The 26663-nt window shown below is 33.7% G+C and overlaps 1 protein-coding gene across 6 annotated transcripts in view; it reads left to right on the plus strand.

The window, feature by feature from the left end:
* Positions 1 to 26663, plus strand: part of aPKC (protein kinase C iota type) — a 193236-nt gene that overhangs the window by 17082 nt on the left and 149491 nt on the right. For 2 of the 6 annotated variants that reach the window (XM_090111662.1, XM_090111666.1), the window contains exon 2: positions 14171 to 14729. The exons of 1 other annotated variant lie outside the window; for it this stretch is intronic. In XM_090111662.1, the coding sequence (XP_089967788.1) occupies positions 14171 to 14729 (559 nt within the window). Of the gene's footprint in view, positions 1 to 14095; positions 14730 to 26663 lie in introns of all 6 variants that reach the window. 3 more of the 6 variants (XM_090111664.1, XM_090111665.1, XM_090111663.1) reach the window with 2 other exon arrangements.

The raw sequence follows: 26663 nt of genomic DNA on the forward strand, positions 1-26663 counted from the left end.
AAATGTTTTCTTAACTTCTGTGTGGACGTTTAAGGTGAAAACTGAAAGGATGAGTGCTAAATTCGAGTTTGGATGTGTTTTTAATATGGAAATGCTTTCCATGTAGGGTGGGTAATATGTAATGTTGGTAGAAAAAGTATTTATTTACATGAACTGGATTTAAAGTAAGTAAATTAGAGGAATGGTCCGGGAGCCAGCAGCAGATTTTATGACCAAGTTCCTCTCAAGCGGTAATTAGTAAAATGCATCAAAGTATAGTATTATGAAGCCTCGTGAACGTCAGCTGGAGCTCGGTTGGGGGGAAGAGCGGTTGTAGCCTCCCGAATCAGCTGACGGTTTTTCCACCAAGATACAGCCAGCTGACATATATATTTATCCACAGTTCAGTATATCATTCAGTATATCAGGTATCATCAGGTAAATTTTTGTTTGAGAGGAAATAACGGAAAATAAATTTTTCTTTAAATTTAACTTTCATGTTCGAGACACCAGCTGACGTATAATACACCATGTTGTAACCAGCTGACTATTTTTTTCGTTGAGATATTGGGTTAGCTACAATTTGACAAATTTTTAGCTGAGAGGAAATGAATGAATGAATGTATTTTTTTTCCTATGTGCGTGGGAGGCACCCCCCCAACCGAGCGCCAGCTGACGTTCACGAGGCTTTATAATACTATACTCTCATGCGTCTGACGAATTATCTCTTGAGAGGAAATAGTTAACCAAATTTGCACCTGGCTCCCTAACCAGAACTACTGAATTTTGCAAGATTATTTTTGGGTGATTTGAATGTATTTAAATATGTAGTCTGTAAAATGATTGATTTATTGTCTGTTATTAACGGAATTTACAGGGGCGTTTTTAAATTGTATTTAGTACTAGCAAACCGGGCAAACACCGTTTCGCCACCAGAGACACCTTTTCTTTGCTATAAACCTCACGGAGCCCGAGACCTTTCCAACGAATGCAAAACCGTGGAAATCGGTTCGTGCATTCTGGAGTTATAGCGTCAGGAAGGAAAATCCGACTTATTTTTATATATTTATAGTATTTACCTACATCTGAAAATAAACCTTAAATTATTTCTCTTTAAACAGTATCATATAGCAGTCTTTTTGATAATATTCTTAATGTATCAGTCCTGAGTACGAAGGAGCGTATTTAAACTATAATGGGTCTGATGTGCCCCGCTGCTGACGTCAGCGCCTCACCCGACATCACTAATATATCAATTTAGCTTCATATTTTTGTAGCATGGCGGTACACTGGGAGAATTTTAAGTAAACATTCAAAGATAAACAAGTCGGTTGTTTTAAATGTCGGGTAATAAGGCAGACGGAATAATTAGGTTGTTGTTGGTGCTAAAGGTTTTTATTTGGGAAAAGTAATACATAAATTATTATTTTATCGAGTAATAATTTACACTTTTTTGACATAATTATTAATTACACGTGACAATGTATGATATATAAATATTTGGAAACTACATCTTATATATAAAATTCTCGTGTCACAATGTTAGTGTGCATACTCCTCCGAAACGGGTGGACCGATTCTCATGAAATTTTCTGTGCATATCGGGTAAGTCTGAGAATCGGCCAACATCTATTGTAGGTACCACGGGCGAAGCCGGGGCGGACCGCTAGTAATATATATATAATCGTGCACAAGATCGAATAGTTAAAAATTTGTTTTATAAGTTACTAGCTTTCCGCCCGCGGCTTCGCCCGCTTTGTCTAAAACATAATAAATTATATACTAAAACCTTCCTCTTGAATTACTCTATCTATTAAAAAAAACCGCATCAAAATCCGTTGCGTAGTTTTAAAGATTTAAGCATACATAGGGACATACCGGAAATAGGGACAGAGAAAGCGACTTTGTTTTATACTATGTAGTGATAGTGATGTTTTTCTTTCATTGCTATACGCTGTGATACACTAGAAATAAATTGTATAGTTCTCAAAGCTTATTTTGAATTTATTGACCAAGAAAAAAATACATAAATAGCTACTAGTGTGACACAAGCTTTAAAACTCGATATAATTGGTCACAATTGAGAACAGCGATGATTTAGTCTCAATGAGAGTCTCGAGACTGTTTCAGAAGTACCACTCAACAACATGAAAACATTCTTGTTGAATGTTTTAGAATTTCTTCTCAATTTTTACCAATTAATTAAGAAAAACATGAGAAAAATAAATATTCTGGATCATGCTTTATCAATGAAAGTTTTAAAAAAAAGATATGACGAATATAAATACTTACCTACCTATTGAAATTGTTTTGGGAAAAATATTTCATTAATAGATTGTGTTCCTGTAATTTGACGTTTCCAAAAACATGGTTTCTTTGTCGCTTTAGTCAGGTTTTAATTTAATGGAATACCTATCTGAAAGATTGTATCAGATTTTTTTAGGTTTCCTGATTCGAATTTACAATGTTAACTAAAGTGTTTGATTGTATTTACCATATTATGGTAAATTAAAAGTTTATACTTGCTCGCGAAAAAGTGTCATACAAATAAAGCGGTGTGACGAGAACGTCTGTTCACGGCTCGCCGATTGCATCCGGTGTGAGAATAGCTTTATATCCAGATTTAGTACTGGTTTCTAATGTCTTTATTTTGTTTGGTATGTGTATATTCACTTTATTAAGATACATTCAACAACTCTCCAAGTGAGTGTCTGCAGAAGTTTAGAAATTGACGTTTCCAAAGAAAAATATTTCATATTTCCCATTCCTGTGGCATTTTCGGGATAAATAGTAGTCTATGTCTTATTCTGGGTCTTCAGCTACCTACATAGCAAATTTTATTGAAATCGGTTCAGTAGTATTTGTTTTGTGTGAAAGAGTAACAAACATCCATCTATCCTCACATTTTTTCCTCCCTTTCGCATTTTTAATATTATAGGATTTGTGTATTAGACCCAATTGAGAGCATTTTTTCGTTTGCAAATTGTATAAAATCTAGACGATCTCTTTAAACCACTTCAATCTTAAACCCTCAAGAGACAGTATACAATTTAGTAATTTTTATAACGTTGTAATCTTTTAATATAAAATATGAGAGGAATATTCACGAGTCATTACCGTAATAGGAGAGGCAAATGCTGTGTAAATACCATCAAAAAGTTAAAAGATGTTTAACATGATAAAGATCAAAGGCATATTAACGAGTTTGCGTCGTCCCGTATTAAAATTTATCTATACATATAATAAAATCGTAGGAAAGTCAAAACTGTACATTGAATATTTTTTTAAAAGAATACATAATCCATGATCTATAATCGATATAGAAGCCAAAAACATAGTTTTTAGAATTTTTGTCTGTTTGTCTGTTTGTCTGTTTGTCTGTTTGTCTGTATGTTTGTCCAGGCTAATCTATACATATAATAAAATCGTAGGAAAGTCAAAACTGTACATTGAATATTTTTTTAAAAGAATACATAATCCATGATCTATAATCGATATAGAAGCCAAAAACATAGTTTTTAGAATTTTTGTCTGTTTGTCTGTTTGTCTGTTTGTCTGTTTGTCTGTATGTTTGTCCAGGCTAATCTCGAAAAGTACTGCATAGATTGACTTCAAATTTTGCATGAATATTACTAACAGGTCGGGTGAGGCTTTTTTAAACATATTATCATGCTATCACCTCCGGGGGAGGAGCTATGAACCTTTTTTTTTCTTACGTATTCCGTGTATTACGACAGCGTACAATCTAAAGACTCATGTTTAAATGTTGGTTTCGGGTAAGCCATGCTATTATCTAGCTTTACACAATAAAAACTATGTCATTTACGTAATTTGGGCAGAGAATCAGTTTAATGAATTTATTAGTCAAATTTGAAACAGCGCCATCTATGAGATTTCGTAAAAATCAAATCAATTTACATGTTAACACTACTGAACACAATGTTAAAAATTAATAATTTAAATATAATTATGTTATTTATTTATTTAACTCTTTAACCCATATCTTCCCTTCCCTATAAGGTGCGCTTATAATTCGTGTGAATATACTACATTTTTAAAAGTGAGGGTAGATGTTTATTATTTTAAGTCAAACTAGACACCATTACAGTTAATCTAATATTGATTGTGTTCATTGGTTACATTTTTAAAAATCTTCGTGTTTTAAAAATTCGATAACGAGGCGGGACTCGAACCAGCATTCTTTAGTGGTCGAATTTTTTCTATTCTTTATAAATTTATTGTTTATGAATTTATATTTATAAACAATAATACAAAAAGGTTAGTTCGTTGATAATTATTATTCCCTCATCATTTACATGTTGTAAGTAAAAATATACTTTGACTGTTAATACTTTTGTTCAGTATTTACCTGTATGATTATTGCTTGATAATTAATATATTTTCATGTCGTATACCTAATTAAAAACATAAGTTTGATGTGAAACTAGCTGGATTTATTTTTACACACTCACAGTCTTATATTTTGTGTTAATGTTAAAATAGTATTAATAGTGTAAATCATAATATTTTTTCACAATTAAAAATATTTCCTTTTTTTGATGGTGTTGGCATCGAATTAAACCGCGCTGTCGTTTCGTTCACAAAAAGTGAAGTTATGAGGACCGAATATGTAGCCGCCTCAACTTACGGAAACGAGAGTAACCTGCGTTGTCTGTTAGTTATTGTATAGTCGAATTTAACGTTACATGGAAATTGGCATCTAATTATATGTATAATACTTATATTAAATCTGTAGAGGTCAATTCTGTACATGAAATATATTTCCTAAATAACTATCACGAGGTGATTAGGGATCGACACTGACGCCAAAAATTTTTGTCCGTCTGTCTGTCTGTATAACCGTTATAGAAACAAAAACTACTCGACGGATTTAAACGAAACTTGGTACAATTATTTTTCATATTCGTGAGCAGAGCAGTAACTCCATTTTTAAGCTTTCGTCGCGTGTGCAACCTTAAGGATTAAAGCTACACAGAAATCAAGTATGAAAGAAATGTTCTCCATATTATATAAAAAATATCTCCCGACATCATAATTAATGTCTATCTTTTATGGTTGAGCTTAGGAGTTCAAAGCTTTCTGATTATATTTGTCTACTAGCTGTGCCCGCGACTTCGTCCGCGTGGAATAGTGACTATGGGACCTATGACCATGGGCTCAGGGTGGGGCAACAATAATTGTTTTTATTTTCATGCTTCCAGTCCCACGCCCACTTCCAGGCCCACGCCAACGCCCACGCCCACTCCCCTTCACAATTGGTACCTACCAGATCAAAGCCAGGGTAAGCGCCCCACCCAGCCCTACCGTGGCTACGCCCATGCTGAATTACTACTTAACATACAATTATTGAGTAAATACGTACTACCATAAATAATTAAAAGAATTGTTATTAAAATTTCTTACTAAACTGAGCTAAAAAACTTACGTACCAACTTATTAAAGAAAATCAAGAAATGAAATGCCTAACCTATACCAAATAGTTACTACATAATATTGTAATTAAAAATTATGATTAGTATATAATATCGAAAATCAAAAAAGAAATGCCTAACTAATTCTACGTAAAATTTCTTTTAAATTATGTCATATTATTTTTTAGGAACCAGGGGGGGAGAGGAGCAAATTCTATTTCCTTCCTTTCTTAAATGGATGTTTTTAATAATGTATGGTGTAGCCACTGATCAGCTTAATCGATACTCAATTTTTATCAAATCCAGCAACAAATCCAAATTAGATGTTTCCTGTCTCACGCACGTTACTAAAGGCTGAAGAGAGAGAGACGTAACTTAACCGTTTAGACGAAGAAAAGTGTATACAAAAAGGAATAAATAATTTCATAAACTTCCCAACGATCTTTAAAAATAAATTATTATATCATTTTTTTCATTCCCACTTTTACCCCTATGTAAGTATAATAAGTGGATGAACCGATTTCGGTACAATTTATCTAAGAACCAGCGTCGGAAAATATGCTGCCTAACAAAAAAAAGCCGCATCTAATTCGGTTTACCTGTTAGCCAGCTACGGTGCCATAGACAGACACACACACACACACACAGAAATACATAGCAGTCAAACACATAACACCCGTCTTTTTGCGTCGGGGGTTAAAAATATAATACGACATAATTTAAAGGACATTTTGTGTGGCAAATTTACCTATTAGAAGTAACCATAATGTTAATTTGACCCCGCCCCCCCTACTACCTCAGCTTACCCCCAAACCCTTGGGGAATTTTGATATGATCATCTGGACATGTAAAGGAATAACTGTAGCGTATAACAGATAAATTACGTTTTATCGTACACTGTACAGTGTACAATAGAATGCCTTAGCAAATGTTCGCCGTGATTACTTATAAATTGTCATAACTTTTTTATTTATGAACCGATTGACATGAAATAAACACTAACTGTTAAATGAACATTACCACAATACATTAGTGAAATCCGCATCTAAATCGAATAAGCCGTTTCTGAGATTAGCGTGCACAAACATACAGACAAACAGACAAAAAAAATTTTAACTACAGTTTTGGGTTCAAGATCGATTTAATAATAACACCTGCTAATTTTTTTCTACATATTTTCATTGTACAGACATCGCTTTTCCACAATTTTATTATATGTATTGATGATGATGATGATTGATGATTATATAATAACACTCTCAGTCCGTTTTAACTTAATTTTTATTTACTCGCATCAGTGCCACCTAAAAAATCTTTATATCGAAATTCGAGCAAAGCTAAGAAAATGAGAAATAAGAGTTCTCAAGGATCGTTAGAGGTAAGAGGCTTACTATTGACCGAAAACAACATATTGTGTTATGCCGAGAACCTGAAACCGCTTCACAACGAGAATTGCGGCTCACAGCTGACCGCGAACGGCATGTACTATCCTGTGAGACCGAAACCTTCACTGAGAGGGTATAACGTCTCACAGCTGATCGCAAATGGCATATTTTATCTCGATAATCTGAAACTTTTACTCAATATGAAGACCGATTGACAAATGATAGGGTGCACCATAATATTATTCGATCTCTTGAAGATGAACATGAGCATAAGCAATGACTAGAGTAGGGACGCGAATATTACCATTATTTGAGACAAGATTATTTGAGACAAGTACGATTAATAAGTTTGTTTAATGAAAGATTAAGAATTGAAACTATTTGGTCTCTTGAAACGGACGAATAGCGAGAGGCCCGTCTTACTGTAGACAGATTTCGACAGTCTTAATGACTTAAGAGGTAAACATAGAAGATCAATCTACGAATTCGGTGGTGTGGTCCGACAAATATAAAAGTGGGTTTGCTTATAACCTCACAATTGATTACAGATCATCTTCTGTATAGGCGATATTAACGTAGTATGTTCTTTTTGTAATGCTTTAAAGAGGAGTAAGGAGTCGGCTTTCGTTTGAAGATACACCAGAACCTTTGAAATCACTACTTTTAGAGGAACATGACGTGCAATCTAAACAATTCTTAGACAATATTCGCTCTTATAGTAGTGCGTTTTAAATGATCCTTTGGTGCTCAACAATTATCAGAGGATCCTTTCATGCTTACTTTTAAGATACAAGGTCAAGTTTATCATTTGATAGGATCCCTTTTGCCTGAAGGCCAACCTAAGTTTCTTCAAATATATTTTATATTCGACTACAACGAATAGTCGAATACAAGAAATCAATATTTCTCGAATTTAAAATATTAAAATTTTTCCTACAGTAGGGCGACGAATATATTTTCGCATAGTAACGGAGGGGAACTCGCAGGGGGTCAAGTGACGCGGGCCACGTACCACAAACATGCTTAGTTTGTTGTACCGAGCGCGAAAGAAAGTCATCGTGCTTTTAGTAAAATTACTATGTAAACTAACGTAATTTAATACTTAGGTACATATTATATAATGATGCGCTCAAACTGTTAATCTACATTTAATTTAGATTATTATTTGAATTACTAAGTAATGTAGAATTTAAATCAAATTCACTCATGTTTTCCTCAGATTTTCGATGTCCTCCGATTTTAAGATTTTCTTATCAGAGTATTCAATTTTAATGTAGTTTATTTTTATAAGAGACAATTAAGAACATTCAAAAATAAAGTGTCACGTATTTTTTTTAAACGACGAATGACGAAAAACGACGTAATCGCGGACGAAGTCGCGGGCAACAGCTAGTACATCATAATAATATGATCGTCTTGGTAAATTGTGTTGTTATTTTTATTGTAGCTTAGGAATTTAGGAAATTTTATTTATGTTTTCCTTCGCGTAGATAGATTTGGCCCAAGCATAGAAGCCCATATCGAAGACGTCAAATCGTAAAATAATTTTTATGCTGTTTAGAATGTGGAGGCAATTGAAATATTTCATATCAAATGCTGTCCGTATAAACGGCATAATAAATTGCATCATTATCTTATTTCTAAATTCATACATTCTCAATGAATTCTTTTAGAAGCGCTTTAAAATCGTCATAGTACACGGAAATTATTTACTCTAATTTTATTTTCTCGTTCTATCGCGTTAAAGACAATTATTATTTATATCATTCTCATATTAAAACACAATCATATAATATGCCATCATGACTATAATTACCTTGGTTTTCAGTAGATAAATGTCAAACAATGCAACAAGCCATCCCCTGGTAATTGCAATGTGTCTATCACGTATCTACCAATGCGCTGTGGAAAATGTTAATTTTGTAGACTGATTGATAAATATATTACTGCAGTATCTATGTAGATAATTTACAATTTTAGAACAAATGAGTGAAGACAGGTGCTTTAGATTTTAGAAAAGGCAAGAAAGTTAACATAACAATTCACATGATTTATTGTTTTTTGAAGTGAAACTTCTTTATGCGCGTTGAGTGTAAAATTTCAAAATCGCGTCATGGCAATACCGTCACGTCATGGAATAAGGCGACGATCGAGGCGAATCTTGCCAAAATAGTTTCACTTCTGACACGTGTGCCCGGCACACGCTCTTATTTCTATTTTTTTTTTCTTATAAATTAAAGCATTTCAATGCTATTTATAACTAAATATCAAAATAATGATTGATTTATCGTGTCGTCCACTATGTAAACAATAAACATACAACATTAAATTAGAGATTACATTGTGTTACTTCTACAGTTTTATTTTAGTTTCTCAGTGAAACTACCAACCAAACCGGTGGTTTTGTCTAGTTTGAATTTTAAACGAACCCTAGTTGAATGATAAAATATTTGAGTTTGAGTTCAGCTATTGGAGTGCCTGTAGCGAAACATGTACTTGTAAATGAGGTAATCTTTTCGTTAAGAATTTGTTCTAAAAGTTACATATGCAATATCCACATATAGTATTGAGAATACACAAACAGCTACCTATTCCAGTCAATAAAGAATTAACGACCTAAATAACGAAGTGAATTGATTTTAAACTTAATACACTCAACATAATTACGTTTATGAACGCAAAATATTAATTATTCCGTGTGAATTTTGGCTCTAAATTGAGCTTTTGTTTCAAAATAATTTTAGCATGAACTTAGGAATGCAATTAGTTTTAATGTTAGATATTAATTAATGGTGTTGTAATTGGCAATAGTGTTATGAACAGGTACATTTTGTATGATCATATTAGTTGTGGAAATTTCTATACGACTAATTCAGTTTTAAATGAATATTAGCTTCAGTAAAATGCTTTGTAGAACATGTCGGAAGCAGACGCTGTATTACATAAAAAATCGAATTGCTTTAAAAGGTTTTGAACTCCTAGTTTTACAGGTAATAAATATTTTATTGTACCACTAGCTGTGCCCAGCGGTTTTACCCGCACTGCTCCGCTCCTGTTGGTCTTATGCTGGCCATACACCATACTTTCTATCGTCCAATCGGCATGACGCTGCAGCTTGATCCAATCTGCAGTTTGTCCATAGAGACCACACACTCAACGTTTGAATTGTCCAATCGGCAGCAACGGTCAGTTGAAGCCATGGCATCACCGGTGACAGACGACGATGTTTTAGCCGTTTTGGGCGTTTTATTCGTAAAAATGAAACAAAAAAAAGGATTATATGCCGGGAAGATTGTTGTTATATAGATGTACCTGTTTAATGAGAAGTACCCAATGTGTTAAGTAATCTGGTACTTCATCTATCTCCCAAACAAATCTTATTCAAATCCGTAACCGTTGACATCTAAACATCCATATACTTTCATATTTATCGACCAAGCGAGCGAAGCGCCTATGCTTCAGCTTGGACGAAAAATGACCAGAAAATTGACCAGACTGAAGTGACGATCGCATACCGCCATACACGGTTCAATCGACATCATCCAATCGCCATGATCAAGCCAAAAGAATCGAAATTCGATTGTTCCGTCAAGTATAACTATCATGCCAAATAATGCCAATCCACTCCCACACATGGTCAGTTCTAACTGATCCAATCGGTAGCGTCATGCCGAATGGACGATAGGAAGTATGGTGTATGGCCAGCATTAGCGTGATGATAGCCTTCCTCGATAAGTGGGCTATCTAACACCGAAATAATTTTTCATATCGGACAAGTAGTTCCTAAGATTAGCGCGTTCAAACAGCAAACTCTTCAGCTTTATAATATTAGTATAGATATTCTATCTGTATTACCTACACAAAAAACCTTTTTATTATCGTATGGATATACATGTTAATTGTCATCTGGGAGCTGTTCATCAAAGCAAATATAATAATTGAATGACTCAAATTGGTTCAATAATTCAGATTCTCCAAGGGCACATTCATAACATAGTTTCATTCGTTTATATGATCAATTACGTGTTCGTTACTGGTATTCTCTCCATATTTAATTATAATTAAGCCTTTGTAAATACATATATTAAATGGAGCGTTTAATGAATGTCGTATAAAAGTTATGTAATTGTCACATTGCGAAAGTTCGTCTGTCGGTATGTATGTTTGTCGCTTCTTCACGCTTGTACCACTGTACCGATTTGGATGAAATTTTGTACAATAATAGTTTGAATCCTTTCCCGATCCTTCCTCATATTATGTAGCATGTTCATTTGAGATTATAAACATTATGATGGATATCGCCGCTGCGTTTCTCGATTTAAATGCACCAAAACATTCGTGATAGATATCACTTAACTTCATGACTCGTATATTGCGAAATGGTCTAGGTTTGATTTTTTTTTAATATTTTTAGGAAATAATTGGCGTCATCTATGACGTCAGCATTAGTTCTATTTCACGGTTGGATCAGAGGTACATAGTATGAAATATGGATCAGTTCAAAACGTATGTCATGTACTTGTTTTGGCATCGTAAAAGATCAGATATTTTCCCCCGTAAAAGAAAAAAGAGCAAAAAAGAGTAAAAGAGCTCGTAAAGTTAAATTAGGTATGTATGTATAAATTGGGTCACCTGTTAATTGAGATCAAACCAGTTAATAAAATGATTGATATCCCGTTCCTGCATATTTCTCGATATGAATAACATTCCATACTACTAACTACATAGGTTAGGCAAAGGTTGTATCTGCCAACATTTTCGTAATATACTTACTACATTTTTTTAAATTTCGTAGCGATTATAACTAATTATTTCATGCTACTGCCAAGACCCAGAAAAAGATATACATCATATACATATACTATATGAGATATTAGATATAACAAATTAAATCACCAGCAAAATGTTTGCAAACGAATGTATAGGTACTAAAGCGTAAACGAATTAAACGCAAAATTTAACAGCTGATGATGTAACAACTTGACCTTGAATTGACCTTGCTTTTTATTGAGTTGTATTTAATTGGATCACATGAAGTACATAGTTATTAATGTTACAGATCTGTGGGAATATCTGTAAATTACTTTCGCAAATAAAACGTCAACCGAGGTCAATGACAGTCTTAACAGCCCCCCTAGACAAGTGGCTTTCTATTAGCGTAAAGTTCAATAGAATAGATTATGAATGTATGAGATTGACGTTATCAATCGTCGTCGTCGTCGTAATCAAACGTCAATCTCATACATTCATAATCTATTCTATTGAACTTTACGCTAATAGAAAGCCACTTGTCTAGGGGGGCTGTTAACGACTTGTTAATTTTTTTGTAGTTACGAAAAAAATTAGTGATTCGACATTCGTACTAATTTGTATTATAAATGTGTAAATAACGTCGTTGAATTGTTTGAAAATTAAATACGAGCAATAGTCATATTCTAGACAATTTCGTTTGTGTCTTATTAGTATTTCATTCATACGAAAAGACCGAATAATAGCATCTTAAATTGTAGTATGAAACTAAATCGGATATAATATTATAACCGACTTCAACTTGTATCCTGCTTCATAATCTTTTTTGGATGTTAACTAAATAAACACTATTCGATGAGTCTTTTGCATATGTGTTCCTATATGTATGAAATTACACATTCTCAGAAATGAAGATGACTTTAAACTTGAACCAAAGAATACACTTACAAAAATAACGTACAAGATTCAAGATTCCATTCTCACATAAATATAATACGAACGAGAAAAATGCAAGTGAAATATCCCGGAATTCATACGTGATGTCAGATATTTGTAACAGCTTATTTTACAAAGACATTCTTTTAGTTTTCAAACGATCGCACAAAGTCGTGGCTGGCAATTTTAGTATCCTTTCAAATGCCACTGTAACAGCTAACTCGGCTGAAAGAAGCCGAAATACAATTCCTTTCAGATTTTTCGCTGTTACGAGATATTATCTTGTGTTTTCAGATCATGAGCCTCTTTGTGTCGCTCGTGAAATGTTTGGTAGGTTTTAAATGGGGCGTTAGAAAGATGCTTTAATATAACTATTCATACTATAAGCTGGATTTAGGAAAGACGTTCTGACTTTTGACTAAACGTAGTTAAATCAAAGAAGTTCGTGATATTCAAAAGTTTTCACAAATAAGAAATCGGTATTAGACATAATTTATTTCTAACACATTTAGGAAAAGAACGTTAATTTTATAATCCACTAGCGGTCCGCCCCGGCTTTGCCCGTGGTACATATTTCGCAATAAAAGGTACCCTATGTTCTTTCTCAGGGTCTAAAGATTATCTGTGCCAAATGTCATCAAAATCGGTCCAGTAGTTTTTGCGTGAAAACCATACATACATGTACAAACTTTTCCTCTTTATAATATTAGTATAGATAATGAATTTACGCAAAAGTTAAATCTCTAAAGGCCTCATTTCAATAATAAATAATAAAATACCTCCTCAATAATAAATCGTTTTTAGGTATTTTTATGCCACATTACTTTTATTACGGAAGAAATAACGCGTACTTACCTATAATTAAGGAAGGATAAATTGTCTATGGTCTATTGAGTTCGATTACGAAAGAGTTTTAACACGTAAGGTTTTATATGAGACCATTTATCTATTCATACGATAGCTACTAACTTTGTAAAACTCAACTACTTCATAGATAAATGTAAATACTTTTTATTGACAGCTGAATTTATTACGTCGGTATCGTAAAATGGTTTTACTATTGGCACGTAGGAGCGGCAGACATTGTAACAAGGGTAGTGAGAGGTAGTTTCTGAATTGCTTCAACCGAAAGATATCCCCGATAAGGTTTTCGTGGTAATTTTATCAGCGCGTCTAAGACGTGGCTTAAATCGTGGTGACAGATGGGTTTCCCTCATCTCACCTCGACCTGTCCTGACCAATTGATAAGTTGAAAATTCTGATTGAAATTTGCCTTTTTCATTCATATTTTAACTAGAGTTATGAATGAAACAAAACCAATGTTTTAAAATGGAAATCGTTTTCATTATGTAATGCCTCGTTGAAAACGCACTACAGCATAGATAGAATGTAGCTCGTATTATATTGAAATATTAACTCCCATGCGCAAAGCACTCAACATAATATTTCCTAAGCGTGGACCAATTTCAAATATCCTGCGCACCTGAATAATGCCTAGTTTTCCATAAAGAATGCATACAATACATTCTTGCACAACAGGCAGTTACACTTTTACAATGCAATATTGAATTTTACGGTTCTAAACAAACGCAAAACCATCTCGTATTTCTTTAGCGCTCTGTACCGCTCGGAGTGAAATGAATATGGAATGCAGTGATGGAATGTTTTACTCATATTGATGCTTTGAAGATCGTGAAAATGATCGTGCTGTCGAATATATTTCGTGGGAATCATCCCCAAAATCAAATATCGAGAGATATTAACGGGCCCACCGAGACCGATAAAGAGAAACCTGCGAGACCAATCTCGCAAAGCTCTTTGCGCTTAAAGCAAAGGACGAAAACCGAAGACAATATTAGTGCTAAAGTGACTGATAATGGTTTAAAAAAAGTGCACAGTGAAAAGTGTATATCGAATAGTTTCGATACCCTGCTCACTCACAAGCAGGGTAAAAATAAAGTGATATGTAGTGCCAAAGGTTTATTAGAAACTAATTTAGATGATCTATTTAATGATGTCCAAAAGGGGGATGGGTGGAGTCCACCAAAGAGTTTAGGAACGAGTGAACCTATTTTAAAGTTTAATGAGAGTGCTGGGCGGGATAAGCGCGAGTCGGTCGTATCAGGAGATGACAGTGATGATGCGTCGATGACGGATAGTGACTGTACTGAAGGCGACGCGCAGCAGAGGAAATGTATGGGAGCACGGCGGTTCGGCCATATGTTGAGGAGAGTTATATCGAGAAATGGTAAGCCGTTTTGACATTTGTCTTTATATGCTTTATAAATGAAGATAAGTTTTTCAGGATTTACTTATCTCGATGATATTATATTATACTTACCTATTTGTGTCTGTAATTTACATTACAATGGAAGTTATGCCTCGTCGTGATGCGTACATACAGTGGAATGCAGAAGAATTTATTTATGTTTATAACATTGATAAAGTAAACATAAACTCGCTGTCAGAAAAGAGAAAAAGGTCTAAATTAACTGATAAACATCTAGAAACGTCAATTTGGTGCGGCGTCGGCCATTTATTTATTTTCAATTGTTGCAAATTGTTTCCCTCGCTCTGATTGAGATGACCGTCGTAAACTTGTTACGTCGTCTCGATCTTATCTATTTCTCTGATTGTTTCGATTGGAAATGATGATGTTTGTGACATTTTATAACCTTTTATTCTAAGTGAGGGTAGGTCAATGACAGCGTGCGAGCAAAGTGTCATGTGACAAAACAACGAGTTCGATGTAATTTGTTTTGCGTTAAAAACAGAGACAAAGTAATAGTTTCCACTTCTGTGTTTCCACCATTTATACCTTAATTTTCTTCTTTCATTTTGGCGTGTATGTTTATCATGTATGTAGTTGTAAAAATGTTATACTATAAATATGTATAAATAATAATCAGAAGTATAGAATTTCAACGTTCTAATCTAATACATTTCCTACATATATATTTCTGCATTTATAGAAATAGACTGCAAACATACTTAACACTAATCATATTATATTCTAAATGAATTTCCTACGACCACCACGTCTGTATTAATTAGTGACAGTGGGTGGAGAATTATTCACGCCTTGTTTATTATCTATTGATCATTGTTGGTAAATAATTCATGAAACTGCGCCACTATGTGTCACTTTGGATGAATATTATTTTGCATGAAATGATAATACAATGTTGCTATAGTATATAGTGTCTGTAAATAGGGATATTGATTAAGGAAACGTATTAATAAAACGGGGTATAGAAACAAGACTATATGGCCTTAATTTTTATAAACTAAAGCTTTAATTTTATAAAGAGCCAATTTTATTGGTTTTACTACAATTTAACTGCCATACTGTTAGATAGTATCTAGTTATACTTACTTGGCCAACATATCCCATGCTGATAGGGTGACTGATGATAACTTTGCAGCTTCCCTTTTATGAGAAAAACATCGTTAAAGGGAGAGTGAAATAGATATAATAATAAAACGATGTATGAAAATCTCTTAAATCGCTTACACGCATAGATCACGTTAATTCTATTCGACATGTTCTAAGTAATCATATTGTTAAGGAGACAATACGAACGTATGTAAAAACAAACAATGCAACTGTTTGGGAACTAATATCAATAAGTTTAGTTGTTTTTATTCCAATGGGTAGGTTAATGAACTTTATACATAATTTCAAGTTTAGATATATGTCTATTATATGGTATATGAGAAGTAATTTACATGAAGCAAATGCTATAACGTCACAGATTCTAAAATTATAACTATTGCTTGGTATTGTATAAGCCTATCGTGTCCCAGTGCTATGCGGGCAAAACACCTCAAGGCGCTTCCATGAATGACTAGTTTGTAAGTTGCTTTAGTTCATTCCGCTATCTCTTCTCTTCTCTATATTATAAAGTTCTGGTGTCACAATGTTGGTTACCATACTCCTCCGAAACGGTTGGACCGATTCTCATTAAATTTTGTGTGCCCATTGGGTAGATCTGGGAATCGGCTAATATCTAATTTTCATAACCCTAATTGACAAGAGTATGGTAGAAAAACGTTTTACGGGACAGCAAGTTATCTATAACAAATATAACTCCTAAATGATAAATGATAAATAACAAATTACCCTCATTAGCTTTTCATCGAAATGTCTTACCTTAAACACCAAAGTTATTGCATAAATCCCACAAACAAACTGCACAGTCGTTGTTTACCCATTAATGTACAATCCAATCGTTCTGCTTGTTGAACTAATAAACTCGAAGCAAGTTTCCGAACGTCTTATCAACGGCACCTGAGTTTCGGGATTTACCAAGTTGGTACTGCCTGAGATAAGGGTGGGAATTTTGTATTGGAATTTTCGAACACGGAAGTGAAAATTTCATGGGTATATCTAAAAGGGGTAAAAAGAGGTAAAGTTTAAAAATTATACGGGTGAATAAGATTTTGTTTTAGTTGAAATTAGGCCGAAAAGAAATTTGAATTAAATGAATTGCAGATTATATTTTTAATTTTGGTAGATTTGAAATCATTATTGTATTATATTTTTAGTAAGACTTCTTTGAATTATAACAGTTTTTAGAAAGGTATTAAAACGTTTTATTGAAAAGTAGAATATTAACAAATATAAATCGTTGAAATTGAAAAAACGTAGCAACTAGCAAGTTCAATATTCAATGCAAAGCGCTCATTGAAAATTGTACGGCTAATCGAAGATTCAATGGAAGATTGTGCTCACGGAATATTGTAGAACTGCGAATATTGTAATAGCGCTGAATCAAACTTTTTGCTAATCGTTCACTTGACTGAAAGTTCCAAGTTCCAACTGCTTATTAACAGTGGTGGGAGTTCAAAACTTGCAATATTGTTGCAAGATTACAGGTTCTGGACTATTGGAGGTCGTTTTTAATTTTGTTATTTTGTTCGAGATTAACATGACTACTTATTTAAGGGCCGATTTTTCAGTGCTTGGATAAAACTTATCCGTCCAATAAAGTATTACACGATAATATTAAAATATCACTCACGTAAACTGTCAAATACGGGCAATTAGAATACGTTTTTAAAATGGTAGTTTTATACATTATTCGACGAATAAGTTTTATCCAAGCATTGAAAAATCGGCCCTAAGTAGTAGATACCTCTACTACTTAAATAAGTAGTATAGAAGAATGTATGTATAGAAATATTTTACGAAAATTGTAAAATAGTTTTCGAATCTTGTTGGAGTGAATGTTTTATTATATTATTTCAGACATGCCTAAAAGAATATAGTTATACATAAATGAAATAGATTATAATTATGCATTGCAATTTTTATCGTTTATCGTCAGACAAATTTCAGTTGTTCACGATGAATGTTTTGTAACGATGCCCTAACTTATATGCTGTTTTTCGCTGACTGCACATTACTAACACTGACCAAACTATTCAACTAAGACGTAATTGTTTCAAGTCTCATTTGTAATTTGCAAAAAATGAGCGCCCTATTTCAACGTTTCGTGTTGAATACCGCACTCAAGTCAATCAATACTGTTCAGGAGTGCACTATTGGCATATATAAATTTAGATAAATGGGAATGAGATACATTAAATAGATTGGAAGTTGCTTTTAAGATTAGAGAAAAAAAATTGCTTTAATTATCAGCCACTTAATAAACTTACGTGAATTAAGATCATTATTGGTACATTGATCTGGAACTTTCATACTGTTACGTGTATTAGTAGTATTAAAAAAAACCTTTGCATAAAGCCTTACAACAAAATTGAAAATCAGACAAGCCTAGCTCGAAATGTTTTTTATTTTTTAAACCTTAATTCGGTATGCAGTCTCAATCTCAGTTTATATGTAAATGTCGCTTCTATCATATGAAAAATTATAACAAAACATATATAACACCCTAACATTTGTACCAAAATCTAACTAACATTCCAATCGATATTGCTACAGTACCTAGTATACCTAAGCTTCGTGGCTAGACTGTTAATAGGTTACACGAACAAGTTTGGGACGCTATCGATACGCTTAGTTAAGTATTAACTTGCCCTTGCTGTTCATATAGTTTACTAAATATAATGTTATGTAAACTGTATTGTTATGCGAGTTTTTTTTTATATCTTTATTTAATACGAGAGTTTGATCATACTTGATCATGTCACTCTCAAAAATAAAATCAAAACATAACAAAACATTTAGATAGGTAAAGAACTTATTTTAACGCCTTTAAAATAAGTCAGCACCATTTTGATTGTATTTTTCTAATTCTTTCAAGAAGTATTGGTGTAAATATATGTGTGAGTGTAGTTCCTGTCTGTATCTCTATTTGGTTTAATAGAGAAAGGATCTCGAACACATTTCAATTTTTTAGTTACAACCGCAGTTTTGCACTTGCTTGTTTCGTTGATATACCTATGAATTTGATTTTATAAAAATAGTTATTTGCATATAAATACTCTACATAGTTGTAACTTACTACTGCTTTCCGAATCGGTGGTAAATGTTAAAAATATGTATTGACGTTTCAAAAGTGCTTCTCGAAGAAGTCTAATTGAATAAATAAATGTTTGAGTTTGAGTTTACAGCACTGCACATTATTTTGTAACAATATAAGCGTGTATTGGTAATGTAATAAATTTTCCACTCATGTTCAATAAAATCAGCATTCGATCTCATTGGAATATATCTCTCAATAGAATGATGTTTTCATAATCATTACACACACGTGTGATGTATTGGCTCTTCTAATTGTTTTCTAGTGTAATATTCCGATGTAATTGTTTAATCTTACTACGCGTGATTGAATCATTATGAAACGCTGTATTCACTTTCAATGAATGTGCTCTATAATTTTGTACGTAATGTTACATTTATGAATTTTATTCGCTGGAAATTTATGATTATTATTGCTGAAATTAAATTATGGATTTTCTTGTTAAACACTTGTATTATCCTAATTCCTACTAATATTATTAATGCATAAGTTTGTGAGGATGTGTGTGTGTGTTTGTTACTTTTTCGCACTGATTGATTACAATGAAATTTAACACACATATAGAAGGTAACTTGGATTAACATGTAGGATAGGTTTTATCCCGGAAATCCCACAGGAACGGGAACTATGCGGGTTTTTCTTTGAAAATGCGGGCGATGCCGCGGGCGTAAAGCTAGTACTTACATAATGCAGTGTTAAAGTAATATAATAAGTAAAATGCAGTGTTAAAGTAATATAATATAATAAGTGTATAAATACTAGAAAAGTCTACTAAATGCAATTATTTGTCTATGCCGTTTATAGTAACCAAGAAATCCTTATCTATTTAACTAATGACACTATCTTCTTGTGTCTCTGCATAATGTTATGCTCCGTGTTCGTTGAATTGATGGAGATAAGGTTCTTAGAGACAAATAATCAGTTCTTTAACTACATCAAAACGCAGAGCATAGCGTTATTTGATTCACACATATTATGCTTTATTCACTCTTTAGCAGAGGCGGCTCGTGACAAAATTCTATGGGTGTTCACTTGAAATAAAACTCTGAAAATACATGGTGTAAAGCAGTACATACTACATTTATCAAAAAAATTACTTATAAAGGAAATACATACGTCTTTCTTTTTGGTGTGCAAAAATATCTATAAGTTAAAGCGACAAGACATTCGTAAATGTCTGTTGTTGCTTTCATCACAACCACACAACCACGGTGTTTTCACATAATATTGTTCGGATTTAAACACACGCGTATAATATGTTTTCGTTTTTGTCGTACATTTTTGCGTAAGGTCAAGTTCAGGCCGTGGCAGTCCCTTAGCTTTTAATTCAAGCAGAATTTGTAACGTTTTAACACACTTATTAATGAACGCCACATTATAATTGTTCATTTTCACACTCACAAGTAATACTGATAACTACAGACTATTTCAACACGTATCTTATGATTTTAATTAGAAAATTCTCGAATTTGCATTCGCGCGCGTGCATTGAAGTTGACTCGAGAGTCGAGTGTTTGTTTTTAATATAGAGAGTGGCAACGTCGCTGTGTACGGGCGCCCAGGTGCGGCGGTAAAAACGAACCGGCAACGTTTGCGGGAGCGGCGCTCCGAATTTTGCTATTTTTCCATAGAAAATCTTCTGTTTCACGCGCGCAGGGCACTGGCAAACCCTCTCTTTCACTCCTATTGGATTTCGTATTAAGAAATGTACTAAATATTTTTTCATTGGAGCGCAATCGTGAGCGCTCCGCTTCGCGCGTTATTGTATAATACAGTATTATTCAGGTGTATGGAATGATGGAATGATGGATACGATTGATTTTAAATAGTAATAATTAATATTAATAATGAAATTAAGGAGTATGATTTTATTATAATTATTTATGGGAGTTCACTGCACCAGCGCTCCTTAGGGCGAGCCGCCTCAGCTCTTTAGTGAGTTAATCCAGTCTGTAGGTATTTATGCTCTACAAAAGGTGGCGTAGAAAATGTTTTGAAACGATATTGTTTAGGTATGAAAGGTTAATCAAAATCCAAGTTTTCGACCTTGTCGGACCCAGGCGCTAGCCGCCATCTTGAATTAAAGGTGCTAAAATTAGGTATATTTTGAATAACTTCTCAATTGTTTACTAAATCACAAAAGTGTCTATGAGGGGTTCAAAGAAGACAAAATTACCTACATTTTTTTCATACATGATTATTCTGTAAGTCTTAAAGGTAAAAAGTTACAAGCGACGGAAATAATAATATTTACAGAAATCATATAATTTTAATTTTGTTTAAAAACTGTACAGCTATCATTTTTTAATTCTCTTTGATGGCCCGGGCTGGTTAATGGTGGCTTCTTCATTATCGTCGCTGAAATTTTCTGTTTCATTGTCTGTATTTTTAGTTTCCAACCATGAAATTTCGTCATCATGACCAGAAGAAATCGAAGACGCTGGAGCACGCTTTCTAGTAACTTTTTACGGAGGGGACATGGATAAGGCATCCTTAGAAGATATCCGATATGAACGATTCGTAAAGTTATCAATAAAAAGTAAATTTAATCGACGAAATTTCATGATTGGAAACTAAAAATACAGACAATGAAACAGAAAATTTCAGCGACGATAATGAAGAAGCCACCATTAACCAGCCCGGGCCATCAAAAAGAATAAAAAAAGATTGCTGCACAATTTTTAAACAAAATTAAAATTATATGATTTCTGTAAATATTATTATTTCCGTCGCTTGTAACTTTTTACCTTTAAGACTTACAGAATAATCATGTATGAAAAAAATGTAGGTAATTTTGTCTTCTTTGAACCCCTCATAGACACTTTTGTGATTTAGTAAACAATTGAGAAGTTATTTAAAATATACCTAATTTTAGCACCTTTAATTCAAGATGGCGGCTAGCGCCTGGGTCCGTCAAGGTCGAAAACTTGGATTTTTATTAACCTTTCATACCTAAACAATATTGTTTCAAAACATTTTCTACGCCACCTTTTGTAGAGCAGAGGCTTTTGCATTTCCCCACAGACTGGACTAAGTATACATATAACTCATTTAAACTTATTATTAAAGTGAAACTTTTATTACATCGTCTCAAACTTTTTGGTCTGTGTAGCGCATGTCGCGTGTATCGCGGCTGCCGAGTAGGTATACCTACTCGGCACGCGACATGCGCTACACAAAGCAGTGTTCGGAACCGTTCGAACAGTTTCACTTTTACCGTGGTTTCATAAAACCACACAACATTTTTTGCTATTATTATTATCACAAATTCTGTATATTGTTTGTACATTACTTAGTGCTTGCAAATCAAGAGTTCAAATCGAATTCCCAGACATTTCAATTTATATCCTATCAAATAAACGAATCTTGCACCTATGAACATATGTCCATTAGCATAATATGCTAAATAAACATGATAATCAGCGGGATCATTACTCCAACTCAGCTTTCCTAATAATAGTATTGATTAGGAGTAAAATTTAATGCTATGTTTAGATAAAAAGCTGTTAACATAACACGCTAGGTGGCCGCATCCGTTTAAATACCGCTGAGTTAGGGTGGGTACCCACGGCCTTTAAAGGATAGTTTTCACTATATTCTGTATTTATTTACGACTAGCTGCTCCGCGCGGTTTCACCCCCGTGGCTCCACTCCTGTTTGTCGTAGCGTGATGAAATATAGCCTTATAGCCTTCCTCGATAAATGAGCTATCTAACACCGAAAGAATTTTTCAAATCGGACCAGTAGTTCCCGAGATTAGCGCGTTCAAACAAACAAATTCTTCAGCTTTATAATATTAGTATAGATAAGTGACATGTAAGCTTTATGCTGAATTTTTTTATGTATTGTGTTTGAAAAACTTCAATAAATATGCTTATACGATTGGATTTCCATCTTACTAAAAAGTAGTAAATAATTTTAAATGAAACAATGTTTATGTAAACTGAGAAGTCAAGTTGAAAACGAGAATTGAGTTCTAGAGCGTTTTATAGGTGAAGTATAATAAAAATAACTACAAAATATATAAAACTAGGTTTCCACCCGCGCGGCGGCTTCGCTCGCGCAGTCAAAGAAAAACCCGCATAATTCCCGTTCCCGTGGGATTTCCGGGATTGCGTCATTTTCCCGCGATAAAAAGTAGCCTATGTCCTTTCTCGGGTATCAAAATATCTCCATACCAAATTTCATGAAAATTGGGTCAGTAGTTTAGGCGTGATTGAGTAACAGACAGACAGACAGAGTTACTTTCGCATTTATAATATTAGTATGGATGCATGTATTCGCAATGTTTCCCAACATAAAATGAATTGCTAGAGCCATAATATACCTACTGTGATATTCTGCACTATATCTATCATTCTACCAACTATAAAATCGATATTATAAACACGTTTATCGAGGTTCATACAAAAAGCGCCTCTCTTATTTATTGCTCTCCGTATAAACTACAGTTCCATAACGCCTAAAGGCGTCTCCACATATTTATGGTTTAATTCGCCTAGAATATCACCAAGAGAAGTGTCTAATGGACCATCTTCACAATCGAGAGCGTTGGCCTAACAAATGATAGTCGATGTTTGCCACCATTACGGCGATTACGAATCTACAATGACGACCGATCATAGACATTGGCCACACTATCGTGATTGCCTCTACTCGCCCCACGCTGCCCATTGTGAAGAAGGCCCATAAGCTTCACTCGGAGCCCATTCAAGATAGCTTTCTGTTTAATAATCGTAAAAGTTAAAAACTCGTTAGTCGGCGGACGTTAGAGCATGCTATCGACCTGTTTCTTTACACCAATTTTACCTGCATTTAAGTATAAACACACGGTTCTAAATTTGATGAGGTGGAGAAGCAGTTTATAAGCGAAAAGTGCTAAATATATTTTCTTCTGTTTATAGCTAAACTAGCTTTCCGCCTGCGGCTTCGCCCGCGTTTTCAAAAAAAAACCCGCATAGTTCCCGTTCCCGTGGGATTTCCGGGATAAAACCTAGCCTATGTCACTCAGAAATGATGTACCTTTCCAACAGTGAAAGAATTTTTCAAATCTGCCAAGTAGTTTCGGAGCCTATTCAATTCATACAAACAAACAAACAAACAAAAAATCAAACCTTTCCTCTTTATAATATTTGTATAGATTCAGGAATAACTGTCGTAAGTATCTTACATAGTGGTAAAATAATTGCGAGTATAATAGCGAAACCTAATGATTTTGGAAATTCGTCTTCAACATTTGTAAATTGTATGCGTCATAGCATTACAGAGACCCAGTACAGAGAAATGTTCCCACTGCAGGGACGAGCCTTCTAAGTGACCCTTTTATCATATTATTAACTAGCTTACCGCCCGCGGCTTCGCCCGCTTTGTCTAAAACCTAATAAATTATATACTAAAACCTTTCTCTTGAATCACTCTATCTATTAAAAAAACCGCATCAAAATCCGTTGCGTAGTTTTAAAGATTTAAGCATACAAAGGCCGGACATGAGACATAGGGACAGAGAAAGCGACTTTGTTTTATACTATGTAGTGATTGTGATGATGTGAATGTTTCGAAGATAAGTCATACACCCATCCCTAAATTATGTATTATCTTGTAACTTACATGTAACTTTGTAGTTAAGTAACATAGTTATTAAGAAGGTTTTACGTGATGCTAATCCGTAACTGCTAAGAAGCTTAAGCTTAAGGCCAACTTTTTCGGCTTAATTCTTATGCGGATTTATGATTTTGTGATGTTTTCATTATGTGGGATTATGTATTAAACGCGTTTATTTAATTAAAATGATAAAAAAAAATATGTACATTTAGAAATAATAGCGCATAACTTCAGGCCATTTTGGTTAACTGTAAATGTGAATTTATTGACTCTAATTATTATATTATGTTACTTATTAACTTTTAGGGACATTATTAACATTGTCTAAAAATCAAAATTTTGGTTTTGTTGTTATTTAAACTTAAATATGAATTTATTAAGAATTATTTTATTTACCAATTTGAATTTAAAATAAGTGCTCAGAAAATAAGGTATCATTCGCTTTTAAAATCCACTGAAATAAAAAAATGTTCGACTGTTTTTTGCAGTTAAAAAACTGTAGATATTTTTCGAGTTAACTAACACCTAAGGGCTTCGAAATTACGAGCAAGGCTTACGACACGACAAATATATCGAAAACTTTACCACTCTAAACTTGGTTAAAACTACCTGCTTTTGAAATTAACTAACCCCCTGGGCATTATTACTGTTTCCTACAAAAGGAGGACGTAATACTCTGTCGGATTTATTTTAAATAAACTTGTGTATTTTTTTTAAAAGGCAATATTTTCTGCTCCGTCCTATATTTTTGTATTTGGATGAAAAACGTTAATCATCAAAAGTTACGGTTATTTAAGATTCTGCAATCATTAAACAAGATAACGAATCTTAAGAAACAGACTGAAGATTTCAATTTGACCTGGATCAATCGTAAAAAGATATTTTTGTACCTTGTTTTTCACATCTTGAAAATCCTTTTAAAAGTCATATCTACTAAAGCAGTACATTTAAAGGTACAACTTAAAGATTGTAAGAGAAATAGTTCAATAGTTCTACAAGTTTGTGTAAATCACATACAAAAAGGGTCACTAATAAATCTAGCGTATAAATTGCATATCACATAACGTGGCCATAACCGTAACAATGTTCGTCAAATAAAGTAGCATGCGTTATGCGTGACTGGAAGCTTTCTTTGTTGCCGCGCCTGAGTCACACCTCCCGATGTGGTCCATTGAATAACATGCAATAGATATTATATGTAGTAAAAATGTAGGTAAGTAGATGTCGATAAAAGGGTCGGACGTTTTGTGAAATGACTTGTTGTTTGCATTTGTTACATATGGTGTATGTTATTGTTTTGGTAACGTATAGCATGAGGAATCTTCTATACATATAATAAATCTGTAGAAGGGTCAATTCTGTACATTGAAAATATTGAAAAAATAAATAGCAGGGGGTGTTACTGGATCGATACCAAACCCAAATATGTGATTAAAAAGATTTTTGTCTGTCTGTCTGTCTGTCTGTCTGTCTGTCTGTATGTGAAGACATCACGTGAAAACTAACGGTTCGATTTCGATGAAACTTGGTATAATTATACCTTATTATCCTGGGCGTAAAATAGGATACTTTGTATCCTGAAAAAATACGTAGTAAAAAAATTTATCTTAATTTTTCAGTTTTATCCATAGACGTTGTTCTGTAGAACCGCGAACACACGTTGCATATTATTATAGGCCTAGCCGTATTTGGGTCCAATAGATATTTATAAGATGTCATTGTCAGAGTTACTCAAAATGGAGAAATAAACCACCCACGCCAAGACCGACACCCGCGCGGACGGAGTCGCGGGCGGAAGCTAGTAAAGTATAAATTTATAAATGTAATAAAGTAGTTCAGCATATCCGGTATTTAATTTGAAGACCCCAGTACACTAAATCGATTGATACTTGATAGATTGATCGATCGATCGATTGATCGATTGATTGATTGATTGATCGAATTATTGATCGATTGATCGATCGATCGATCATTCAATCAATCATTCAATCAATCAATCAAACGATCAATCGATATATCGATCGATCAATCAATCAATAATCGATCAATCAATAATCGATCAATCAATAATTTATCAATCGATCAATTGATAT

The sequence above is a fragment of the Colias eurytheme genome, chromosome 17, assembly GCF_061535395.1.
Source record: "Colias eurytheme isolate Ceu_HAF_F1 chromosome 17, ilColEury1 Martin Lab GWU primary, whole genome shotgun sequence".
Classification (NCBI taxonomy): Eukaryota; Metazoa; Arthropoda; class Insecta; order Lepidoptera; family Pieridae; genus Colias; species Colias eurytheme.